Source organism: Mobula birostris, chromosome 2, assembly GCF_030028105.1.
Source record: "Mobula birostris isolate sMobBir1 chromosome 2, sMobBir1.hap1, whole genome shotgun sequence".
NCBI lineage: Eukaryota > Metazoa > Chordata > Chondrichthyes > Myliobatiformes > Myliobatidae > Mobula > Mobula birostris.
In genome coordinates this window covers 129,404,031-129,430,141 of record NC_092371.1, presented here as the reverse complement: position 1 = coordinate 129,430,141, position 26,111 = coordinate 129,404,031, and the positions used below count along the sequence as shown (strand labels likewise).

At 43.5% G+C, this 26,111-nt stretch overlaps 1 protein-coding gene across 1 annotated transcript in view; it reads left to right on the top strand.

Moving 5' to 3' along the window:
• sde2 (SDE2 telomere maintenance homolog (S. pombe)) overlaps window positions 1–24,895 on the top strand; it is a 52,549-nt gene extending 27,654 nt beyond the window's left edge. The window contains exon 7 of the mRNA XM_072248046.1: window positions 24,333–24,895. Coding sequence (XP_072104147.1) covers window positions 24,333–24,548 — 216 coding nt within the window. The 3' untranslated portion in view covers window positions 24,549–24,895. The remainder of the gene's footprint in view (window positions 1–24,332) is intronic.
• The last annotated feature ends 1,216 nt before the right edge of the window (window positions 24,896–26,111 follow it).

Genomic DNA, 26,111 nt, shown 5'->3' with positions numbered 1-26,111 from the left:
TTCAAACTGAAGAATTGCAAACACATCCACCTCAGTATCTGTGAAATGAACACTGACAGGAGTTGGTGTAAAATCAAAGCTGCTCAGGCTGTTCCTTGGAGTTGCTGATACTTTCAATCCATAAAGTTGTAGCTGTCCATGTGTGACCCACAAGCAGTTAAATCAGGGCATTTGACTTGACTATTCAGATTTCTCTTCAAGATGCAACAATGTTGTTGCTAGTCATGTTCCCACTTGGTAGAAAGTGGCAGCAGCCAGCACATCCATCCCACCAGTCTCCCAAAGGGTCGTCGGTATGTACTGGATGTCCATAATTCAGGCATTTGTAACCTGGCGAGGATCTGTACAGATAAGCATAAATGTTGTTGCCCATAACTCCCTTATCTCCTTGCCCTCAACAGCCGGAGGCTGGAGCAGCCTGACAGGCCTCTCATTATTCTGGTGTTTATAGCAGCAGCACCTCTTTCTGGTGCTTTACAGCGACAGCTCTCCTCAATGGGAATAGCAGTCACAACTGGCATAACAAGGCTTTATGACAGCAATCTGCATCAAGACCAAGATCAGTACTTAAGTATCTGACATTGATGGGGCCTTGTTATTGTAACAGGTGTTTGTGGAGCATTAGAACCTTCTCATTGATAAAATAATCGGATATCAACTGTTTTGTGCATTGTAAACCTATCATTGAAAATACATTTCCAGGTTAACTGGCTTTGGTGGTTGACTTATTATTCTTACTGAGATATAGTGAAAATCTTATGGTATGCCATCCAGAAAGATCTTTGTGTGCATAAGTACATTGAAGTAGAACCGAAGGAAATACAATAGCTTGGAGACAGTGTTATATCACAGAGTGCAGGGCGGTGACATGGTAAAATGAAAGATCAAGAATTTGTTCTGTCTAAGGGTCTTATAACAGCAGGATAGAAGCTGTCCATGAGCCTGGTGGAAGGTGTTGTGTTCTCAAATTTTGTATCTTCTGCCTGACTGGGGGGGAGGGGATTTGGTGGCGGGCGTTTAACAGGGGAGAGAGTGACCATGATGGCAGTTCCTCGATTATGTTGGCTGCTTTTCTGATTCAGCAGGAAATGTTGGCACAGTCTGTGGAAGTAAGGCTGGTGTTCTTATAGACTGGACTAGTATATTTGTATTGTCAGGTTCCTGTGGTCTAAAGCAATGGAGAATCATTTCTTCTGCAGGGCTGGGGAGAAAGGTAAAGGAGCCAGAATGAGGAATTACAGGTTAGTGTGCGTTGAGTCTAGAACCGCGAGGCAGACCATTCGGCCCATCTCTGAGTGTATTCTTACTTTAGCTGAAATCCATGTATTAGTCACCTCTTCTACCCCTTGTGTTTCAAATTCTTCAAATGGTTTCGGTGTGTGTCTGACCCAGGAAAGAGTGGAATATACAGTTACAAACTCATTCCATTCCTCAGCCGAATGTGGTGCTAATGTTGTCAGACTTAATTCTTCATTAAAGTAATTAAGTGCAGAGAAATAGATGGCTGGCAGCGAGTTAGGAAGTTGCAAATCAATGTACTGAATGAAAATTACTGCTTTAGTATTGCTCAAATATACACTGTTACAAGGGCTAATGACATCTAATGACAGTCAGTTTCAAATCAAGTTTTTAAAACTGTGGGTAATAAAGATCTGCTTAATGCTTTGCCAGTGGCATACTTGAATATATTCAATTAATGTTCACACTGTACAGAGCCACAGACTGGTTGACTGGGACACCAGCCGTTGTCCATTCCCCCGCTGGCCCGTAGACTTCATCAAGGAGAAAATCCATCTTTGTGACGCACATTTCTGTATTACTTTGCATCTTTCATTTAAAATCCTTCCCTGACCTTTCCTTTTCATCTTCATGGACTCTCTCTATCCTTTTTCCTTGGAGATATCTGCAATCTAAGTTTAGTTGCTATGTTATTGATGGGACTGCCTTCATACTGCCAAGGGGCAAAGCTTTCAAACTCAGTTAAACTGTTAATGCTGATTTCTTTAATCAGAGTTTCTGTCCCTGTAAGGCCCAGTGGTGGCCTTTGTTTGATAATGGCTCTATGAACTACTTCTGGGTGTTCTGCTCTGTGACAGGTTCTACATTAGTGTACATTGTTAATGACCCAAAGTGATCATACAGTCGGTTCTCTTCAAAATTCCTGGAAAGTTTTATTGAGTGACTCAATCATCACAATCTGCATTTCCTTTTTTGGGTGGGGGACGGGGGATTAGAGAATGGGCAGTGAAAAATAACCAGGTACTTCCTGTGAGGTATCCATGGACTTGTGTCTCTGCCAGGCGTCTTAGTACGGAGATGAGAGCACAGGAAAAAAAGTTGAAATTAAAAAATAATGTAGCCTTGGAAGAGGGAGACTGGTTAGGAATTGTTCAGCAGCTTTGGGTTGTCACTGAGTAGCTCATCACAGAGTAGCTCGTCACAGTGTTAAGTGACAAACTACATACTAATTGATTAATTTTCCTCAGCACCAGAGGAAGATACACACAGTGAAATGGTAATGCACAGCTATTACCTCCCAACAGTAGAGACGCTGGTTCTTTGTGTGGAGTTTACACTGTCTCCCTGTGCTTACGTGGGATTCCCCTGGCTGAGATATGAGCAGTATCTGTTTCCCCCAGCTGACATATGCACAGTTCCAGAGACCCTAATTTGATCTGTGGAGTTTACACCTTCTACCTGTGCTTACGTGGGATTCCCCTGGCTGAGATAGGTGCAATATTTGTTTTTTCCCCGGCTGGGATACGTACGGTATGCTTCCACCCAGTTGAGCTACTTGAAGATAAAGTCGTACAAAAAGGGGGTAAATCTGCACGTGCTGGAAACCTGACATAGAATATAGAGCAATACATCACCCATAGTGTACATCACGGGAGAAGGTCCATCAATCCATGGTGTATATCACTGGAGTAGGTCCATCAGTCCATAGTGTACATCACGGGAGTAGGTCCATCAGTCAATGGTGTACATCACGGGAGTAGGTCCATCAGTCAATGGTGTACATCACGGGAGAAGGTCCATCAGTCCATGGTGTACATCACGGGAGAAGGTCCAGCAGTCCATGGTGTACATCACGGGAGAAGGTCCATCAGTCCATGGTGTATATCACGGGAGAAGGTCCATCAGTCCATGGTGTACATCACAGGAGCAGGTCCATCAGTCCATGGTGTACATCACGGGAGAAGGTCCATCAGTCCATGGTGTACATCACAGGAGTAGGTCCATCAGTTCATGGTGTACATCACTGGAGTAGGTCCATCACTCCATGGTGTACATCACTGGAGTAAGTCCATGGTGTATATCACGGCTGTAGGTCCATCAGTTCGTGGTGTACATCACGGGAGAAGGTCCATCAGTCCATGGTGTACATCACGGCTGTTGGTCCATCAGTTCGTGGTGTACATCACAGGAGAAGGTCCATCAGTCCATGGTGTACATCACTGGAGTAGGTCCATCAGTCCATGGTGTACATCACTGGAGTAGGTCCATCAGTCCATGGTGTACATCACAGGAGCAGGTCCATCAGTCCATGGTGTACATCACTGGAGAAGGTCCATCAGTCCATGGTGTACATCACAGGAGTAGTCCATCGGTCCATGGTGTATATCACTGGAGCAGGTCCATCGGTCTATGGTGTACATTACAAGAGTAGGTCCATCAGTCCATGGTGTACATCACTGGAGAAAGTCCATCAGTCCATGGTGTACATCACTGGAGAAGGTCCATCAGTCCATGGTGTACATCACTGGAGAAGGTCCATCAGTCTATGGTGTACATCACAGGAGAGGGTCCATCAGTCCATGGTGTACATCACTGGAGAAGGTCCATCAGTCCATGGTGTACATCACAGGAGAGGGTCCATCAGTCCATGGTGTACATCACAGGAGTAGGTCCATCAATCCATAGTGTATATCACGGCTGTAGGTCCATCAGTCCATGGTGTATATCACAGGAGAAGGTCCATCAGTCCATGGTGTACATCACTGGAGTAGGTCCATCAGTCCATGGTGTACATCACAGGAGCAGGTCCATCAGTCCATGGTGTACATCACTGGAGAAGGTCCATCAGTCCATGGTGTACATCACAGGAGTAGTCCATCAGTCCATGGTGTATATCACTGGAGAAGGTCCATCAGTCCATGGTGTACATCAGAGCAGTAGGTCCATCAATCCATGGTGTATATCACATCGCAAGATCCTCTTTTGAGTCAATATGGGTGAAAGTCAGGAACAGGAAGGGAGCAGTTACTCTATTGGGGGTACTCTGTAGGCCCCCTGGTAGCAGCAGAGATACAGAGGAGTAGTTTGGGAAGCAGATTTTGGAAAGGTGCAAAAATAACAAGGTTGTTACCATGGGTGACTTTAACTTCCCTAATATTGATTGGCACCAAGGGTTGAGATGGGGCAGAGTTTGTTAAGTGTGTCCAGGACGGACTCCTGTCACAGTATGTGGACAGGCCGACCAGGGGTAATGCCATACTAGATCTAGTACTAGGTAATGAACCGGGTCAGGTCACAGATCTCTCAGTGGGTGAGCATCTGGGGGACAGTGACCACCGCTCCCTAGCCTTTAGCATTATCATGGAAAAGGATAGAATCAGAGAGGACAGGAAAATTTTTAATTGGGGAAAGGCTAATTATGAGGCTATAAGGCTAGAACTTGCGGGTGTGAATTGGGATGATGTTTTTGCAGGGAAATGTACTATAGATATGTGGTTGATGTTTAGAGATCTTTTGCGGGATGTTAGGGATAAATTTGTCCCGGTGAGGAAGATAAAGAATGGTAGGGTGAAGGTAACCAAGGGTGACAAGTGAGGTGGAAAATCTAGTCAGGTGGAAGAAGGCAGCATACATGAGGCTTAGGAAGCAAGGATCAGATGGGTCTATTGAGGAATATAGGGAAGCAAGAAAGGAGCTTAAGAAGGGGCTGAGAAGAGCAAGAAGGGGGCATGAGAAGGCCTTGGCAAGTAGGGTAAAGGAAAACCCCAAGGCATTCTTCAATAATGTGAGGAAAAAAAGAATGACAAGAGTGAAGGTAGGACCGATTAGAGATAAAGTGGGAAGATGTGCCTGGAGGCTGTGGAAGTGAGCGAGGTCCTCAATGAATACTTCTCTTCGGTATTCACCAATGAGAGGGAACTTGATGGTGAGGACAATATGAGTGAGGTTGATGTTCTGGAGCATGTTGATATTAAGGGAGAGGAGGTGTTGGAGTTGTTAAAATACATTAGGACAGATAAGTCCCCGGGGCCTGACGGAATATTCCCAAGGCTGCTCCACGAGGCGAGAGAAGAGATTGCTGAGCCTCTGGCTAGGATCTTTATGTCCTCGTTGTCCACGGGAATGGTACCGGAGGATTGGAGGGAGGCGAATGTTGTCCCCTTGTTCAAAAAAGGTAGTAGGGATAGTCCGGGTAATTATATACCAGTGAGCCTTACGTCTGTGGTGGGAAAGCCGTTGGAAAAGATTCTTAGAGATAGGACCTATAGGCATTTAGAGAATCATGGTCAGATCAGAGACAGTCAGCATGGCTTTGTGAAGGGCAGATCATGTCTAACAAGCCTGATAGAGTTCTTTGAGGAGGTGACCAGGCATATAGATGAGGGTACTGCAGTGAATGTGATCTATATGGATTTTAGTAAGGCATTTGACAAGGTTCCACATGGTAGGCTTATTCAGAAAGTTAGAAGGCATGGGATCCAGGGAAGTTTGGCCAGGTAGATTCAGAATTGGCTTGCCTGCAGAAGGCAGAAGGTGGTGGTGGAGGGAGTACATTCAGATTGGAGGATTGTGACTAGTGGTGTCCCACAAGGATCTGTCCTGGGACCTCTACGTTTCGTGATTTTTATTAACGACCTGGATGGCGGGATAGAAGGGTGGGTTGGCAAGTTTGCAGACGACACAAAGGTTGGTGGTGTTGTAGATAGTGTAGAGGATTGTCAAAGATTGCAGAGGGACATTGGTAGGATGCAGAAGTGGGCTGAGAAGTGGCAGATGGAGTTCAGCCCGGAGAAGTGTGAGGTGGTACACTTTGGAAGGACAAACTCCAAGGCAGAGTACATAGTAAATGGCAGGATACTTGGTGGTGTGGAGGAGCAGAGGGATCTCAGGGTACATGTCCACAGATCCCTGAAAGTTGCCTCACAGGTGGATCGGGTAGTTAAGAAAGCTTATGGGGTGTTAGCTTTCATAAGTCGAGGGATAGAGTTTAAGAGTTGCGATGTAATGATGCAGCTCTATAAAACTCTGGTTAGGCCACACTTGGAGTACTGTGTCCAGTTCTGGTCACCTCACTAGAGGAAGGATGTGGAAGCATTGGAAAGGGTACAGAGGAGATTTACCAGGATGTTGCCTGGTTTAGAAAGTATGCGTTATCATCAGAGATTAAGGGAGCTAGGGCTTTACTCTTTGGAGAGGAGGAGGATGAGAGGAGACATGATAGAGGTGTACAAGATAATAAGAGGAATAGATAGAGTGGGTAGCCAGCGCCTCTTCCCCAGGGCACCACTGCTCAGTGCAAGAGGACATGGCTTTAAGGTAAGGGGTGGGAAGTTCAAGGGAGATATTAGAGGAAGGTTTTTTACTCAGAGAGTGGTTGGTGCGTGGAATGCACTGCCTGAGTCAGTGGTGGAGGCAGATACACTAGTGAAGTTTAAGAGACCACTAGACAGGTATATGGTGGAATTTAAGGTGGGAGCTTATATGGGAGGCAGGGTTTGAGGGTCGGCACAACATTGTGGGCCGAAGGGCCTATACTGTGCTGTACCGTTCTATGTTCTATATCACGGCTGTAGGTCCATCAGTCCATGGTGTATATCACTGGAGAAGGTCCATCAGTCCATGGTGTACATCACTGGAGTAGGTCCATCAGTCCATGGTGTATATCACAGGAGAAGGTCCATCAGTCCATGGTGTATATCACTGGAGTAAGTCCATGGTGTATGTCACAGGAGTAGGTCCATCAGTCCATGGTGTATGTCCCAGGAGAAGGTCCATCGGTCCATGGTGTATATCACTGGAAAAGTCCATCAGTCCATGGTGTATATCACGGGAGTAGGTCCATTAGTCCATGGTGTATATCACAGGAGTAGTTCCATCAGTCCATGGTGTATATCACAGGAGTAGGTCCATCAGTTCGTGGTGTATATCACAGGAGTAGGTCCATCAGTTCGTGGTGTACATCACAGGAGTAGGTCCATCAGTTCGTGGTGTACATCACAGGAGAAGGTCCATCAGTCCATGGTGTATATCACAGGAGTAGTCCATCAGTCCATGGTGTACATCACGGGAGTAGGTCCATCAGTCCATGGTGTACATCACGGGAGTAGGTCTATCAGTCCATGGTGTACATCACGGGAGTAGGTCCATCAGTCCTTGCTGTACATCACTGGAGAAGGTCCATCAGTCCATGGTGTACATCAGTGGAGTAGGTCCATCAGTCCATGGTGTATCTCACAGGAGAAGGTCAATCAGTCCATGGTGTACACCACTAGAGTAGGTCCATCAGTCCATGGTGTATATCACGGGTGAAGGTCCATCAGTCCATGGTGCATATCACGGGTGAAGGTCCATCAGTCCATGGTGTACGTCACGGGAGTAGGTCCATCAGTCCATGGTGTACATTACTGGAGTAGGTCCATCAGTCCATGGTGTACATCACTGGATAAGGTCCATCAGTCCATGGTGTACGTCACGGGAGAAGGTCCATCAGTCCATGGTGTATATCACAGGAGTAGGTCCATCAGTCCATCGTGTATATCACAGAAGTAGTCCATCAGTCCATGGTGTACATCACGGGAGTAGGTCCATCAGTCCTTGGTGTACATCACTGGAGAAGGTCCATCAGTCCATGGTGTATATCACAGGAGAAGGTCCATCAGTCCATGGTGTACATCACAGGAGTAGGTCCATCAGGCCATGGTGTATATCACAGGAGTAGTTCATCAGTCCATGGTTTACATCACTGTAGAAGGTCCATCAGTCCATGGTGTACATCACTGGAGAAGGTCCAGCAGTCCATGATGTACATCACCGGAGTAGGTCCATCAGTCCATGGTGTACATCATGGGAGTAGGTCCATCAGTCCATGGTGTATATCACTGGAGAAGGTTCATCAGTCCATGGTGTACATCACGGGTGAAGGTCCATCAGTCCATGGTGTATATCACGGGAGAAGGTCCATCAGTCCATGGTGTATATCACGGGAGAAGGTCCATCAGTCCATGGTGTACATCACTGGAGTAGGTCCATCAGACCATGGTGTACATCACAGGAGAAGGTCCACCTGTCCATGGTGTACCTCACTGGAGAAGGTCCATCAATCCTTGGTGTACATCACTGGAGAAGGTCCATCAGTCCATGGTGTACATCGCTGGGGAAGTTCCATCAGTCCATGGTGTACATCACGTGAGTAGGTCCATCACCCATGATATCTGTGTCATCATCATGTGAAATCAAAGTCACAGCCTGAATATTCATGTATTATCTACAGCCCTTTAGACTCCGCTAATGTGTCTGCTTCCACCAGCACCCATGGTGCCCTTCCCACAAGAGCATTCATTTTTATCGAAAGGCCTGGAGTAAGGATCAGCAAATTCATTCCTACCCAGACAGCAGGGGAATCAATTTTAAAATTTAAACCTGTTGAACCTAGTATTTGCAATCTTTTAAGCCACATAATTCAGAAACATTAAATGTTGGCCTTGCAAACTTTAATTAAAATGTTGTTTTAAATGCATCTTGCCCAGCCACTTTGTTTGTCAGAGAGAAGCATCTGTGAGGAGAAAACACTGCCCATAAGTGTAATGTTTTCACAGAGCTTGTTTGTATCCAGTGTTGTTTTTCACTCTGCATCCCAAAGTCAAGTCAGAATCAGTTGCCATCCAAATGTCAGACTGGGTGCTAATGTCTCACAGCCGCTCATCAAACACAGGAGTGACAATGTGTATTCTAGGAACTCCAGGTTTAGACGGTGATAATTCCCGAGTAGCGGGATATGTGGATTGCAAGCTTTCTCAGGGCAATGCTTATCCTTTTGGATTGCAGGATTTGCCAGCAGCCTTTGTAATGCAAACATAGGAGTCAACAATTGTAACTGTGTGGAAACTGCGGTGAGTCCATGGAAAGATGTGTGGATTCTTAGCTCCAGCTGTTAAGCAGCTAAACTTTTAGTGTACAAATTGTGCAACCCTGGGCAAGATCTAATGTAGTTATTAACTCTCTGCAGCCGCCATACCCCCACAGCACTGTCCCAAAAGTCAAGCAGCATGCTTCAAGTTGAACCATGTTGCTACAGATAAAATTCATTTAAAAAAATGTAAGAGGGAAGAAACGTTTACACCCCAAAATGGAGTCTTTACCTATTGTCTGCCTTCATTGCATTTTCTCTGTACGCTTTATTCTGCTTTTTGTTTTTCCCTTGTACAGCCTTGCTGTGTTAATGCGATGAAATGATCTGTTTGGATGGTAAATTGGTCTATTATTGCCATTTGTTCCAAAGTTCAGTGAAAAATTTGTCTTCCTTACTGCACATACATCTTATTGTACTAGGCGACTGTTTACCAGTCTTCTAACGGCAGGACTGAAGCATGCAAGTAAATCTTTTCACTATACCTCGGTGCACGTGACAATAATAAGCCAATGTATCAGTTTAATATAGGATTGGTGTAAGTGGATGATTGATGGTTGGCATGGACTAAATGGACCAAAGGGCTTGTTTCTGTGCTGTGTGTCTCTAATGACTTTCAACCCAGCACTCTAACGTGACCAATTAAACTTAATGTTGCAGTATTTAACAATAGTGCAGTCAGTTTAGCATTTACATTTGTTAGGAGTTGTAGCTTGCAGGAAATGCAGAGACTAGAGTTTTATAGTAAAGGAAGTTGCTTATAACTGTTCTCATCAGATCTTAAGACTCCAGGCAATTTGTCATACCTATTTATTTGTTATCTTTCCACAGCTGGCTGAGTAGCGATAGGTTACACTTTATAACCCCTAGTTTGCATTATTTCATGAATATACTGAACCTCTGTCTTGTCTATCTCATTAAACCTCCATGCTAGCCATCTGGAGTAATAGGCTGAGATTGTCTTCATTGTTCATGCATCGAAGTTGGAAATAGTTTGTATGTATACCTCTGGTCTGAAAATAGATTAGTGTTTTGTGAGGTGGAGTGTGAGGTTCTATTTAAACAAATATTAATTAAGCCTAAATGTGCTCATTAAATTGTTTTATTATTTCAATTTAATCCACATAATAAAACTTTGTCCAAAATCAATTTTTTCTAAAACTGCAAAAAGATAATACCACTCCATATGATCAAGCGCTTTCTCTGCGTCTAGAGAAATGACACATTCAGGAATCCCAGCTGAAGGTGAGTATAAGATACTAAATAGATGCCGTATGTTAAAAAAAGGGAGATGAATTTTAATAAAACCAGTTTGGTCTTCAGAAATAATTAAGGGTAGAATGGTTCTCCAATCCGCAGGCCAAAACTTTAGCCAAAATTTTAAACATCAACATTTAGCAAAGAAATCAGCCTGTACAAAGAACACTCTGGTGGATCTTTGCCTTTTTTTCGCTAAAAGAATGATACATGCCTCATTAAATGATGCTTGCAACTTACCTTGTTTAAATGAGTCAGATAAAACTAAAATTAGTTGAGGCAAAAGCAGTGAGGAAAATGATTTATAGGATTCTACAGAGAACCCATCAGGTCCAGGAGATTTACCAGGCTGCAATACAGAAATAGCTGAAGATATTTCCTCTAATGATAATAGCTCATTCAGTTTTGGTTTGCGATCAGGAGAAAGCGTAGGAATATTTAAACTATTTAAAAAATGCTGGACAGAAATATTATCATTTAAAGATTCAGAAGTGTAGAATTGAGAATAGTAATTCTTGAATGTGTCAGTAATTTCAGAATGATTCAAGGTAATGTTCCCATTTCCCATTTGAATTTTTGTAATAAGTTGTTTAGCTTTAGAGCATCTTGGTTAACTAAAAACTTACCAGATTTATCACCATAGATATAAAACTGGCTCTGACTGTCCAAAAGTTGGCGTTCAACTGCTTCTGCCTTGACCAACTCTCAGCAATCCCAACCTTTCAACCTTAAACGTGGCACCCGGCAAGGGTGTCCTTTAAGTCCCTTACTTTTTGATCTGGCCATAGAGCCATTGGCGATTGCGTTTCGTAGCTGTGCTGAATTGACGGGAATTTGGAGGGTGGGGGGGTGTTGAGCACAAAGTCTCTCTTTATGCTGATGATCTTTTACTTTTTATATCCAATCCGACTACCTCCTTATCCCCAATGTTTTCACTCCTTAACAAATTTAGCCAGCTTTCCAGATACAAACTTAATTTACATAAGAGCGAACTCTTTCTAATAAACAGAGAAGCATAAATATTAGAATTTCAAAACCTCCCTTTTAAAGTAGTAAATAATCAATTTACTTACCTTGGCATTACAGTAACAAGGAATTATAAGTGTCTTTTTGGAGAAAATTTCACTAATCTTTCAAATCATACAAAACAGAGTCTAGTACAGTGGTCACCCCTGTCTATGTCTCTGATAGGTCGAATTAATGTTGTTAAAATGTATATCCTTCCTAAATTTTACTTATTTCAATCTTTACTGACTTTTATTTCTAAAGCTTTTTTTGACTTGTTAGATTCTATTATTTTGTCCTATCTATGGAAGGGCAAACGTCCCAGACTAAATAAAGCTCACCTTCAAAAACCTAAAAGGATAGATGGTATGGCCTTGCCCAATTTTCATTTATGTTACTGCGCAGCCAACATACGTACATCTGTAGAAGTTTTTTAAAGAGTATTTGGATCTCTGATCTATGGGCTGTTCCCGGGGATGCACACTGAGACCAACATCCGGTGCTGCTGGCAGGTCATCAACTCGGTGAAAGACGCTCTTTGCTCGGCCCGAAACTTGATGATCTACCAGCACATGGAAATGTCCGTGGGAGAATGCTGCCGACTGGCACATTCTCGGCTGCAGGAATACGTGCTGAGGGACGCACTGAAACTTGGTGCAGCCACCGCAAGGGCCCGGTGGGGAAGGACTACAGTATAGGTTTCTCCACCCGTGGGAGTGGGAGGGGTCGGTGGGCGGGGAGTATACCCCTCAACAATGAGATGCTAAGCTGAACTACTGGAGTGCCACGTGGGTGGCTATAAATACGGATACGTACTGACTATAATGGAAATGTATGTAAAGGATGAAAAGTTATGGAATGGTTTATTGTATATATTTATTGTTGAATAAAGTATATTTTGAAATAAAAAAAAATTTGGTGACAAGCTGAACCTCCACAACCTGTATTTTTAAGGGGAAAAAGTTGGCCATTTCCATCTACCTTTTTTTTTAATCATATCACCCAGTATTTGATATCACTCTACTTTTTCCAGATCTTTTATGTCCTCACATCAAGGCAGAACCTTTGCATTATTCCCCTTGATGCTTCGTGGAAGAGTTGGGATGTGTTGCTACGTGTACTCTGTAGACATGAGACTGCAGGTGCTGGCATCTGAAGGAACTCAGCAGGTTGATGCTGAGTTTTGACCCAAATTGTGGACAATTTGTTTCCCTCCACAGATGCTGCAAACATGCTGCTCAACCTGCTGAGTTCCTCCAGCAGATTCTTTTTATTGTACGGAGCTCTGATTGCCTGATCACCTTGCTGCAAGAAGGGTGTCATTAAGTTGGAATGTGTTCACAGAAGATTTACTAGGGTGTTACTAGGACTGGGGAGTCTTGAGTTTTAAGGAAAGACTGGATAGACTGGATTTTTTTTTGCCCTGGAGTGTATGAGACAAGTGCAATTAAAACATTCAAAAAGTATTTTGGCAGTTACATATATAGTAAATGTTTAGGGAGCTTACGGGTTGAATGCATGGGTGAGTCCGTCTGAAGGGCCTGTTTATATGCTGTGTAACTCCGAGTCTATCATATGAATCCTAACGCTATGCAGGAGATCTAACTGCAGGTTGCCGTGAGTGGGAGCATCCCCTTGTGTTACAGCCACACATTACTCCTCAGTTTTGAGCTACGGAATAAAATTCACCCTCATGGAATTGATATGAGATGTAGAAAAGTAAGTAAGTAGAGGCGCACACACACCATGCACGTGCACACACACACACACACACACCCCCACCCACCCACCCTGCCATAAAGCAGTAGTGAAGGAGTTGTTTGTGGAGAGGTTTTTTTCCAGTTAGTAGGAGAGTCTAAGATCGGAGGCCACAGCCTCAGAATAAAGAGACATCCCTTTAGAAGTGAGATGAAGGGGAATTTCTTCAGCCAGTGGTTGGAGAATCTGGAATTCATTGCCACAGAGGAATCTGGAGGTCAAGTGGTGAGTGTCTTTAGGATAGAGATCGACTGAGATCAATAGGTTCAGGATTCAGGTAAAAGGGTTAGGATTATGGGAAGAATGGGATTCAAACACATAATCACCTGTGTGAACCTTCTGCTTTTAACATAATCTGTAGAATCCCTTAGGATTCTCCTTCACCTTGTCTGCTAAGGTAACCTTATGCCGCCTTTTAGCCTCCTAATTTTCTTAAATATTTTCTTGCCTTTCTCATACTCTATAAGCACCTCATTTGTTCCTACCTGCCTATACCTGCTATGCACCTCCTTTTTTTTTCCTCCCCTTAACCCAAGGCCTCAATGATCTCTTGAAAACCAAGATTCCCCAAACCTGTTATCTGACCTTTTATGCTGATAGGCACGTACAAGCTTTGTACTCTCAGAATTTTTCTTTTGTAGGCTTTTCCACTTACCAAGTAGATCTTTGCCAGAAAGCAGCCTGACCCAATCCACAGTTTCTGGTATCTTTCTGATACCATCAAAAATGGCCTTTCTCCAATTTACAATCTCAACCCACAGACCAGACCTATCTTTTTTCCATATTTGCTTTGCATCTGGTGATTATAATGCCATTAGTTTCAAAACCTCTGTCGCCTGCCCTGTGTCATTTCCTAATAGGACATAAGTATTGAACACTCTCTCACTGGGACTTCTATGTGCCAATTAAGGAAACTTTCCTGAACTCATTTGGCAAACTGCTTCCCATCTAGTCCTTTTACAGTATGGAAGTCCTAGTAATATGTGGAAAGTTTAAAATCATCAACTATAACAACCTTGTGTTTCTTGCAACAGTCTGCAATCTTTCTACAAATTTATTCCTCTAAATTCCATGTAACTGTATCTCTATATATCCTATCCATCATCCCCTCAGACTCTTGAATGATCTGGAGTTCAGCGAGCCTCACCTAACTGAAGTCTCAAAATTCCCGCTGTAACACTGTCCACTCCAGCAATGGCCACTGTGCTTGCCCCTCCCTTATTTTAATTTGATCTTGCCAATCAATCCCAATCACTGATTGGCTGCTACACAGATCACCAAACTGCTGTGAATCAATGCCTTATGTACTCAATTGGCAAACCTGATGAGCTGCATCTTCTCACACGAACGGCTGCTGTTCAAAGCACAATAAAGCTTTAATGAAGTACTAGTCTTCATGGATTAATTGTCCATTCAGAACTCTGATGCCGGAGTGGAAGAAGCTGTTTCTGAATTGAGTGTTTGAGTGTGGGTCTTCTGGCTTCTGTATCTCCTCCACAATGGTAGTAAACAGAAGGGGGCATATCCCAGACGATGAGGCTCCTTAATGAAGGATGCAGCTTCCTTGATGCACTGCCTGTTGAAGACGTCTTCTGGTGGGGAGGGTTGTGCCTGTGATAGAGCTAGCTGCCAACAGACTTCTGTAGCCTCTTGCGATGCTGTGTATTAGATGCTCCATAACAAACTGTGGTGCAGAGTGTCAGGATGCTTTTCACTGTACATCTATACAAATTTGTAAGAGTCTTTGGTGACATAGCCAATCTCTTCAAATTTCTAATGAAGTAAAGCGATTAGCATGCTGCCTTCAAGACTGCATAAATGTGTTGTACCCAGGACAAATCCTCAGGAACTTGAAGATGCTCACTCTTTCCACAACAGATCCCTAATGAGGACTGGTGCATTTTCTCCTGATTTTCACCCTTCCTGAAGTCCACAATCGATTCCTTTGGTCTTGTTGACAATGGGTTTTAGGTTGCTATTGCAGTGTGCCAGTTATGACTGACTTCATTAAAACCTGTGTGGATGAGTGTGTGCTAACGAAAACTTGCTGTCATGCCCAAACCAAAAGCTGTGAATGAACCAGAAGGTTCATAGTCTGCTAAGGTGTTTATGTCTGGTGACCCAGGTCTTTAAAAGAAAACCAGGTACGACTTGCAAAAGGCTATTTCAAGAGCCAAGAAACAATTCCGAGAGAGGCAACATTGGATGCAAGTCAACTCTGGCAGCATTTGCAGGCCATTATTTCCTACAAAACAAAACCCAACATCATGAATGGCAGCGATACTTCACTACCAGAGGAGTTCAACATCTTTTATGCTCGCTTTGAAAGGGAGAATAAAACTACAGCTATGAGGATCTCAGCAGCATCTGGTGACCCTGTGTCCTCTCTCAGAGACAACATTATGCTGTCTTTCAAGGTGCTGTACCCTCGCAAGGCACCAGGGCCCGATGGAGTACAAGGTTCTGAAAACCTTTGCTAGCCAACTGGTGGGGGGTGTTGAAAGACATTTTCAATCCCTCACTGCTAGAATCAGAATTTCCCATCTGCCTCAAAGGGGCAACAATTATATCAGTGCCCAAGAAGAGCAGTGTGAACTGTCTTAACAACTATTGTCCAGTAGCGCTCACATCTATGTTGATGAAGCGCTTTGAGAGGTTGGTCATGGCTAAAATCGACACCTGTCTCAGGAAGGACCTGGACCCACTGTGATTTCCCCATTACCACAATAGGGCTACAACAGATGTGTTCTCAGGGGCTCTCCATGCAGCCTTGGATCACCCGGACAATGCAGATACCCATACCAGGATGCTGTTTATTGGATTCTCAGCATTTAACACCATCATTCCTCCAGTCCTGATCGAAAAACTACAGAACCTAGGCCTCTCTTTCTCCCACTGCAACTGGATCTTCGACTTCCTAACCAGAAGACCGCAGTCTGTGCAGATTGGACGTACCATTTCCACCTTGCTGACTATCAACACTGGCAGACCACAGGGGTGTGTGCTTAGCCCACTGCTCTACTCTCTACACCCATGACTGTGTGGCCAGGCATTAGTCAAACAGCGTCTATAAACTTGCTGATGATACAACCGTTGTGGGCAGAATTTCAGATGGTGACGAAAGGGTGTAGAGGAGTGAGATATATACCAGCTAATTGAGTGGTGTTGCAGCATGACCTTTACATTCAGTGTGAGCAAGACCAAAAAGCTGATTGTGGACTTCAGAAATGGTAGACAAGGGAACACAAACCAATTCTAATGGAGGGATCAGAAGTGGAGAGAGTGAGAAATTTCAAATTCATCAGTGTCAATATCTCTGAGGACCTAACCTGTACGAAACATATGTAATGCAGCTATAAAGGAGGCAAGACAGCGGCTATATTTCATTAGTAGTTTGAGATTTGGTTTGTCAACTCAAAAACAAACTTCTACAAATGTACTGTGGGGAGCATTCTGACTGGCTGCATCACCATCTGGTATTTCGGGGGTGCTACTGCACAAGATCAAAGAAAGTTGCAGAAACTTGTGAAATTAGTCAGCTCCATCATGGATGCCAACCTTTGTGTCCAAGACATCTTCAAGGAGCATCCACCGTTAAGGATCCCCACCACCAACGAATATATATACTTAATGTAACTCAGTTTTTTTTCTCTGTATTTCATTGTACTGCTGCCATAAGGATAACAAATTTCACAACATAGTCACTGTGGTATTAAACCTGATTCTGATTCTAATCATCAACCACTATTCTGTCTTATTCCTGTACGCCTCCTTATCACCATCTGAGATTCTGCCGACAATAGCAGTTTCACTTGCAAATTTACAGATGATGTTTGGGCTGTGCCAAGCCACGCAGACATGAATATATAGTAGAGAAGAGGAGTGGGCTAAGCACACATCTGTGAGGTGCACCTGTGTTCATGATCAGTGAGGAGGAGATGATGTCATTGATCCATATTGACTGTGGTCTCCCACTAAGAAAGTCGAGGATCCTGTTGCAGCAGGAGGTACAGAGGCTCAGGTTTTGAAGTTTCTTGACTAATTCCAAGAGGATGATATTGAATGCTGAACTATATTTGAAAAGCAGCAGGTTCAGGTCTTTGCTCAGGCAGGAGTAATTCTAGCCATAACCAACCTCTGGAAGTACTTCATTATGGTAGATTTGTGTGCTACTGGTTGGTAGTTGTTAAGATAGCTCACCCTGCCTCTGGCACTGGTATGATTGCTGTCCTTTTAAGGAGGCTCAGACCACAGCAGTGGGAGGTTGAAGATTTTCTTGAACTCTCCAGCTAGTTGGTCAGCATAGGATTTCAGTACACCATAGTGGCCTGACATCTTGTGCCTTGATCAGGAGGTACTAAGTTCCTTGCCACCAGGTTCAAGAAGAGCTACTTCAGCCACTTGGTTGTTGAAATACCTGCACAACCCCAATAGCTTTGTTTTATGTTGTTCTAATTGTGTTCTTTCTCATATAATTTTGTTTAATTTGTTTTTCAGTATGTTAATACTGTGTGCCTGTGATGCTGCTGTAAGATTTTGTTTCATTGCACCTCTGCAGACATGTACTTGTACATGTGAGGAATCTGACTTTGACATGCCGTGGAAAATTAGCTTCTCGCAGCAGTGAGACCTATAATCATACAGCATGGAAACAAGCCCTTCAGCCCAACTCGTCCATTCAAAGTTCAGGGACCACCATCATCTGTCGCCATCTACAACCCTGAGATTCACTTTCTTACCAGCATACTCAGTAAATCCATAACAGAATCAATGAAAGATAGCACCAAATTGGGCTTTCAACCAGTGTGCAAAAGACAACAAATTGCAAATACAAAAGGAAAGAAATCACAATAATAAATAAATAAACAATAAGTATCGGAAACAGGCGATGAAGAGTCCTTGAAAGTGAGTGTATAGGTAGTGTGGGGACTTTTCAGTGATGGGGCAGGTGGAGTTGAGGAAAGTTATCTCCTATTGTTCAAGAGCCTTGTTGGTTGAAGGGTAATAACTGTTCTTGAACCTGGTGGTGTGAGTCCTGAGGCTCCTATAACACTTTTCTGATGACTGCAGCGAGAAGAGAGCATGTCCTAGGTAGTGGGTTCCTTGATGTTGGATGCTGCTTTCCTGTGATAGTGTTTCACGTAGATGTGCTCAGTGGCGTAGAGGACTTTACCCATGATGGACTGGGCCATATCCACTACTTTTTATAGGATTTGCTGTTCCATACCAGGCTGTGATACAGCCAGTCAGTATAGTCTCCACTACACACCTACAGTGTTTGTCAAAGTTTTAGATGTCATATCAAATCTTCACGAGCTCTGAAGGAATTAGAGCCTCTGTCATGATTTCTTCATAATTGCTCATATGCTGCACCCAGGGCACAGGATAGATCCTCCAAAATAATAACAACTAGAAATTTAAAGTCGCTGACCTTCTCCTCTGATACTTCGATGAGGACTGGGTTATGGACCTCTGGTTTCCTGCTCCTGAAGTCAGTAATCGGCTCCTTGGTCTTACTGACATTGAAAGGTTGTTGTTATGGCGCTACTCACTCAATCTCCCTCGTATATGCTGATTCATCACTGTCTTTGATTCGGCCTACAACAGTGGCATCATTAGCAAACTTGGATATGCTTCAAGTTTGGCTACAGAGACGTAAGTGTAAAGCGAATAGAGCAGGGGGCTAAGCACCCAGCCTTGTATTTCGTCTGGGTAGCCTCCTACCTGATGGCATGAGCATCGATTTCTTGAACCTCTGGTAATGCCCCCCCTTTCATTATTCCCCATCCCTTTTCCCTCTATCACCTTATCTCCTTGCCTGCCCATCGCCTCCCTCTGGTGCTCCTCCCCCCTTTTTCTTTCTTCGATGACCTTCTGTCCTCTCCTATCAGTCTCCCCCTTCTTTAGCCCTGTATGTCTTTCACCAATTTCCCAGCTCTTTACTTCACCCCTCCCCCTCGTGGTTTCACCTGTCACTTTGTGTTTGTCCTTCCCTTCCCTCCCCCACCTTTTAACTCTACTCATCTTTTTTCTTCAGTCCGACTGAGGGGTCTTGGCCCAAAACATCGACTGTACTCTTTTCCACAGATGCTGCTCCTCCAGCATTTTGGATTTCCAGCACCTGCAGATTTTCTCTTGTTTGTTATAAAATGGATGTCCACTTTTCTGAATAAGCCTCTGCAAAGCATTTTGTAGCACACATTATCTACCATGTTGTTAAAATTTGTAATGAGAAAGCTGTTGTCAGTAGGGAAAGCACTCCAAGGGCCAGGTGCTGTATATCAAGTGTGTGTGAAGCAAGCTGCAGGAGGGATCTTTCTTGGATCCTCCACCAGGTGGCAGTTCACACCAAGCAAGGGAGCAGACTCGCACCCACTCCCTGAGGTGTAAAATCCCAATGTTTGCAGAAACCATTTCACAAAGTGGCCTGTGCAGGAATTAATTCGTGTGCTTTCTTTTCAAATCTTTTTATGGTATATATAGGAAAAATAACATGAGTACATCGAAGTAACAACACTTACAATCCTCAAAAAAAACCATCATCTTAAAGATTGAAAACAAAATTTTGTGATAACAAGAAAAACCTACTGAGCAGAAAAATGAGAAAAAAAAGAGAACCCATTAGGTGTACAACCCTGGAGCCATGCGTCATACAAGAAGCTTCTAAAAATAAACATCAAACCACCAGCAAGAAAAGAAAATATACTAAAAAAATTTACAATTAGATCGTGGAAAAATTATATCAATTAACTCAAATGATAATAACAAGCAAATGAGCCCCATCTTTTCTCAAAATCAAATTCACTTTCATACTCACACTTTCTGCAATACCTTCAAGTTAGATATTTTTTACAAAAATATTTAAGTAATTTCCCTTACATATTGGAGGCTGACCTGTTAGATACTATTATGAGTATGAACCCTTTGATTACGGGTTCTGTTGGGAGAATTTATAATTTACTATTACAATGGGATAAGCGTCCTTTATCTAAGATTAAACAGGATTGGGAAAAGGAACTTAATTTGACTTTTATGACAGAGGATTGGATGCAGATACTGAAGTTGGTTAACTCTTCAATTTGTGCTAGCCATTCATTGATGCAATTTAAAATTGTACATCGTTATCATTTGACAAAGGAGAGACTTTCTAAAATCTTTCCTAATGTTGATAGTCATTGTGATAGATGTAAAACTGAGATAGCTACACTGACACATATGTTTTGGTCTTGTTCTATATTGGAACAGTTCTGGAAATCAGTTTTCTCAACAATTTCTAAAGCACTTAAAATTAATTTACAACCTAATAAATTAACTGTGCTTTTTTGGAATAGTTTCTCAAAATATTCATGGTATTTCTGTGTCTGACCAACATGTTATTGCATTTGTTACATTGATAGCTAGGAGGGCCATTTTGTTGAAGTGGAAGGATGCATCAGCTCCCACTTTGTCACAATGGTTCTCTCAGGTGATGCTATGTCTTAGTTTGGAGAAAATTAGAAATTGAACCTTTGAACCTTTATTTGAATTCATGTGCATTCTAGAATTGGCCAGTCAGGAGAGGTAAGAAATAGAACCAGGGGAGATCACTTGGCCTCTTATGCCTGCTCTGTCTTAAATCCCCTGTGAAGAGAACAGCCTCCCTTTTTAAAAAATCACTGGTAACAACTGCACTGATTCTTTTGGAAGACTTGGCTTTATAAAGCTTTTAAGTTCTGTTTAGCTGTTTTGTTTTTTGAGAGTGTGGTTTATGGTGAGGGGGAAATTTTTAGAGGAGATGACACAGTGATAATTTACTAGAAGTGGTGGAAGCAGATGTGATAGTGACATTAAGTAGCACATGAGTGTGCAGGGAGTGGGGGGGAATGGATCAAAGTGCAGCAAGTAGGTTTAGTTTAGTCAGCACAAACATCGTAGACAGAAGGACCTGTTCTGTCATTACATTGGGAGCGGTTAGAGATGTATGAATCTTTGCAGTCACTGCCAAGTTGGGAGCTAATAAGGAGTGGGATTCTGCTGACTGTCCTTTCTCCTCTCTGGAGACCAGCACAATTGTAGTCTCACCCTCCCCATCCGTTTGACCATAGTAAGCTTGGCTGGCTCAGTCACATTTATTATCACTTATATATGATGTAAAGTATTTATAAATACTGCAAAAAAAAAAGACCCGAGGCAGGGTTCATGGACCGTTAAGAAATCCGTTGGTAGAAGGAACGAAGCTGAGTTGTTGAGTGTGCGTCTTCAGGCTCCTGTACCACAGCCTTGATGGTAGTAATGGGAAGAGAATATGTCTCAGATGCCGCAGCTTTAAGGCATTCGCCTCTTGTGGATGTCCTTGATAGTGGGGAAGGTTGTGCCTGGGATGCGCTGGCTGAGTCTGTCTCCTGGGATCCTGTGTTTTGGAGTCTCTATACCAGGCAGAATGCTTTCCACCCTGCACTCAGCGTCAGTCAAACCAAAGAATTGATTGTGGACTGCAGAAAGGGTAAGGCAAGGGAACACACACCAGTCCTCCTAGAGAGATCAGAAGTGCAAAGGGTGAGCGATTTCAAGTTCCTGGGTGCCAGCGTTTCTAAGGATCTTTCCTGGGCCCAACGTATCAATGCAGTTACAAAGTAAGCATGATAGCAGCTATATTTCATTAGGAGTTTGAGGAGATTTGGTATGTCACCAAAGACACTCACAGATTTCTGTAGATGTACCTTGGAGAGCATTCTAGCTGGCTGCATCACTGTGGTATGGAGGAGGGGACACTGCACAGGATTGAAATAAGCTGCAGAAATTTGTAAATAAGTTAGCTACATCACTAGCCTCCTTAGCATCCAGGACATCTTCAAGGAGTGATGCCTTAGGAAAGCAGCATCCATTTCCCCCGTCACCCAGGGCATGCCCTCTTCTCATCAGGGACAGGGGTTCCCAACCTTTTTTATGCCATGGGCCAATACCATTAAGCAAGGAGTCTGTGAACCCCAGGTTGGGAACCCTGGATATAGGGAGGAGGTATCCATGAACACCACCTCATACCTATTTTTTTCTCTTTTTGCACTACTTACTAAAGCAAACTTTTAAAATATGTATATACTTAACTGTAATTTAAGTTTTTCTAATATATATTGCAATGTTCTGCTGCCCCATAACAAACAAATTTTATGACATATGCCAGTGATATTAAACCTGATTCTATACAAATTTGCATCAGTCTATGGTGACATACCAAATCTCCTCAAATTTCTAATGACTTGGAGCCACTAGCATGCCTTCTTCATGTTTGCATCAATGTGTTGAACTTGGGATAGGTCCTCCAAGATGTTGATGCCCAGGAACACGAAGCAGTTCATCCCTTCCTCTGCTGACCCCTGAATGAGAACTGGTGTTCTCTCCTGACTTCCCTTCTAGCTCCACAGTCACTTCATTGGTCTTGCTGACACTGAATCAACTTTGGTGTTGTGACACCATCTAAACAGATCTCAGTAGTGTGCGCCTCCTCATCACTGTCTGAAATTTTGCCAACAACTGTAGTGTCATCGGTGAATTTATAGATGGCGCCACGGCTTGTGGATTGAACTTGGAGCCTGCTGGCTCAATGCACTCACCCTTTTGCTGAATACATTCACAGCTGCACCAGGAAAGTTGCTGCCTGTTGGAATGCTGTGGGTACAGATATCCTTCAGTGTCAACAGGTCACCTAGGTTCCACTTAGTTCTCAGGAGAAATAAAATGGAGAACTGTCAGAAAAAGTTAGTGTTGTACAGAATGGACACATCCTTTGGTCTGTTTCGTCCATGCTGACCAAGATGCCTATCTAAACTAGGCCATTTTGCCCATGTACCTGTCCAAATGTCTTTTAACTGTTGTTGTTTTAGTGGTGGATGATTGGTTTGCTGGTTGGATACAGCCAAGTCACAGAGATTCTCAGGGTTGGACCCTGCAATCTCATCTGTAACTCAGTGAGCAGCACTCCCTCTTGGATCAGAAGTGCCATCGGTTAAGTCCAGAGGTTTGAACATTAATTGTAATCTACGGTGCCTGAGGGCATACTGTATCCTTGGGCATGAAGCCTCTCCCAGGACATGTTAAACTGAGGCTCCACTGCTGTTCCTGGGTGAATATAGATGATCCCATGGAATTCATATTGAAGAGTGAGGTGCCCTTGGTCAATACTTGCCAGTATCATTGAGGCAGGAAGATGTAAAAACTGATTCTGGATGTAGAGACTGGTCACTGATTCAGAAGAGACTGAATTGGAAATGAAGGTTAGAAAATGTTGGAATCATTCAGCAAGACAAGCAGTATCTGTACTAAAAGAAACATTTAATGATTTGGATCAAAGACCATTCATCAGCTTCAGACATGTGAGATATGAGGAGTAATCTCACAGAAGTATCCTTGGGTGGCATGACAAGGCAAATGTTGACAAGAGACTACAGACACTGGAAATCCAGAGCAGCACACAGATGTTGGATGGGTTGGGTAGTATCTCTGGATGAAATGGACAGTCAATATTTCAGGTTGAAACCCTTCATCTAGAGTAGACGCTATTGGTGGAAGAATCTCAAATGAGGATCATAGTTATAAGACTGGGAGGGAGGGCAGTCTTTTGAAATTGGGAGTGTTTAAAGGGAAGGGGATGATTTTTAAGCATTGGAGAATTGGATTATTATTATTTTCACATGTACTGAAAAGCTTTTGTTTGTATGTGATCCAGGCAAATCATTCTGTACACAAGTAGTAGAAAGAACACATAATGTAGAATAATGTGTGGTTATGGAGAAGGTACACTGCAGACAAAGTGTAAGGGCTATGCAGAGGTAGATTGGGAAATCTTCTGTAGCATATGAGCAATTCATTCAGGAGTCTTCTCACAACAGGAATTAAGCTGTCCTTGAGCCTGCTGGCACATGCTTTAATTTTTTTTAAACCTTCTGCCTGATGGGAGGGGAGAGAAGAGAATGGGCAGGGCAAGGTTGAGGAGCCAGGGGACCCACTCCTGCTACATTAAATGTAAAGCTAAAAAAGTCCAAATAACATTACTTCAATGCAAATGATTCTCTCTCAACCCCAAAACAAGTGAGTTTGGTTATAATATAACCCTGATGACTTTGACTCCTCGCATCCCTTCCATTGGCTCTGTTGAATGACTGTGACTTTACCTCTCCCTATCCCTCCACAGGAACCACGACTGGAGGACTGGAGAACATTTAACTCTGCAGAGGAGCTTGAGTGCTTGGGACTGGACAGGCTGAAGAGTGAACTGATGGAAATGGGGTTGAAATGTGGGGGCACCCTACAGGAGCGGGCTGCCAGACTTTTTTCTGTGAAGGGCCTGTCCAGGGAGCAGATTGACCCCACACTCTTTTCCAAACCAGCTAAAGGAAAGAAGAAATGAAGAACCGGTTAATTCTCCACTCTCTCCTGAAGATGGGTGGGTGAAGAAACAGACATGTTTACACTCTGGGATTCTTTCCAGAGTTTCCAGAATTCCTTACCTCACTTTGTGATGTGTGGTGGGGAATAGGGATTGCAGTTTGAACATGCGTGTGTGGGCACTAGCTACTCAAGCCACTGTTCTATGCGTTGCTTGGACATCTGACTCACTCTTGGATTTTGTACTCCATGCTGGCTGTTAGCAAGGCTTCAGCACAAAGCCAGGCTAAAGCCCTGAACAGAAACTAAGTTGTTCATCTCTTCAGTTTTTAAAAATTGGTGAAAAAATAAATATAAACTAGCTTTTGATTTTATGTTCTCAGCTTTTTTTCCTGCCGCAGTGCATCATTTGGGTGCCGGTCACTGACTGCTGATGAGGGAGTCAGTCACCGTTGATTCCTAGTGGATCCTGTGGGTGGCAGTCACTGTCGACTCTGGTGGCAGTGGGGAGTGGGGGTGCTGGGGAGGTCCCAGTTGGTTAAAGCTACTCTCTGAGCAATGGACTTAAAACAAAGGAAAGAAGCTTGTGTTGTTCCTGACTGGCATTGAACTTGGACTTGAACTTGTGGTCCGGCTGGTTACAACAGCTGATTGTGACATATCAGCCTTCCATATCCGATTGATGTTTTAACTGGGAGATGAGTGCGCTAGTGTTGTACCCTGGCCCAAGGAGTTTAATAAATGCTGCGGGTATCTATTTGGAGCAACACACATTCTAACGCTCTTTTGCAAACTTGATAACCAACTTATCTAAGTTCTCATCCATGTCAGAAGCAGCAGAGGTCCCAGGTTGGATCCCTGTGGAACACCACTAGCCACAGTCCTCCAGCCAAAATAAATCTCATCGTTTTTCCCTGGGCAGCCAATTCTGAACCCAAACAGCCAACTTACCAAGTATCTTAATCTTCTGAAGGAGCCTCCCATGAGGGACCTTGTCAAATGCCTTACTAAAATCCATGTAAACAGTGTTCACTGCTCTACCCTTATCAATCGCCTTCATCACCTCCTTGAAAATTCAATCAAGTTAGCAACGCATGACTTGCTCCACACAAAGCCATGCTGACTGTCCCTAATTAGACCATGCTTTTCCACATGCTCATACAGTCAACTCTATCCCTAAAGGCTGATATATACTTGTGCGTCAACTTGATGCCGGAGGTATGGTATCGCCGCGAACCCTACGCAGAGCCTACGCGGATCCCTACGCCGTAGCCTGATGCTCATCTCTCCCGAAATGTAACTGCGTGTCACAGCAACGCAGACCACAACAACTGTCATTGGTCCACCTGGTAGCATCACATTTCCTCTTACGCTGCAATAGCTTCCCATTGGCTGACTGAAGGGCAGGGAAGGAACTCTGGCTGCAATGCTTTCCATAAAGCTTTACAGACCTCCGAAATTATGGAGGACACATTTCGCTTTTACGAAAAAAGACGCTCGCTTTAAACTTGTTTACCCCGATTAAGACTACCATGACCATGAAGCCTTGTGCGGGCAGGTGTGTGCGCATGTGCGACATGCCCGA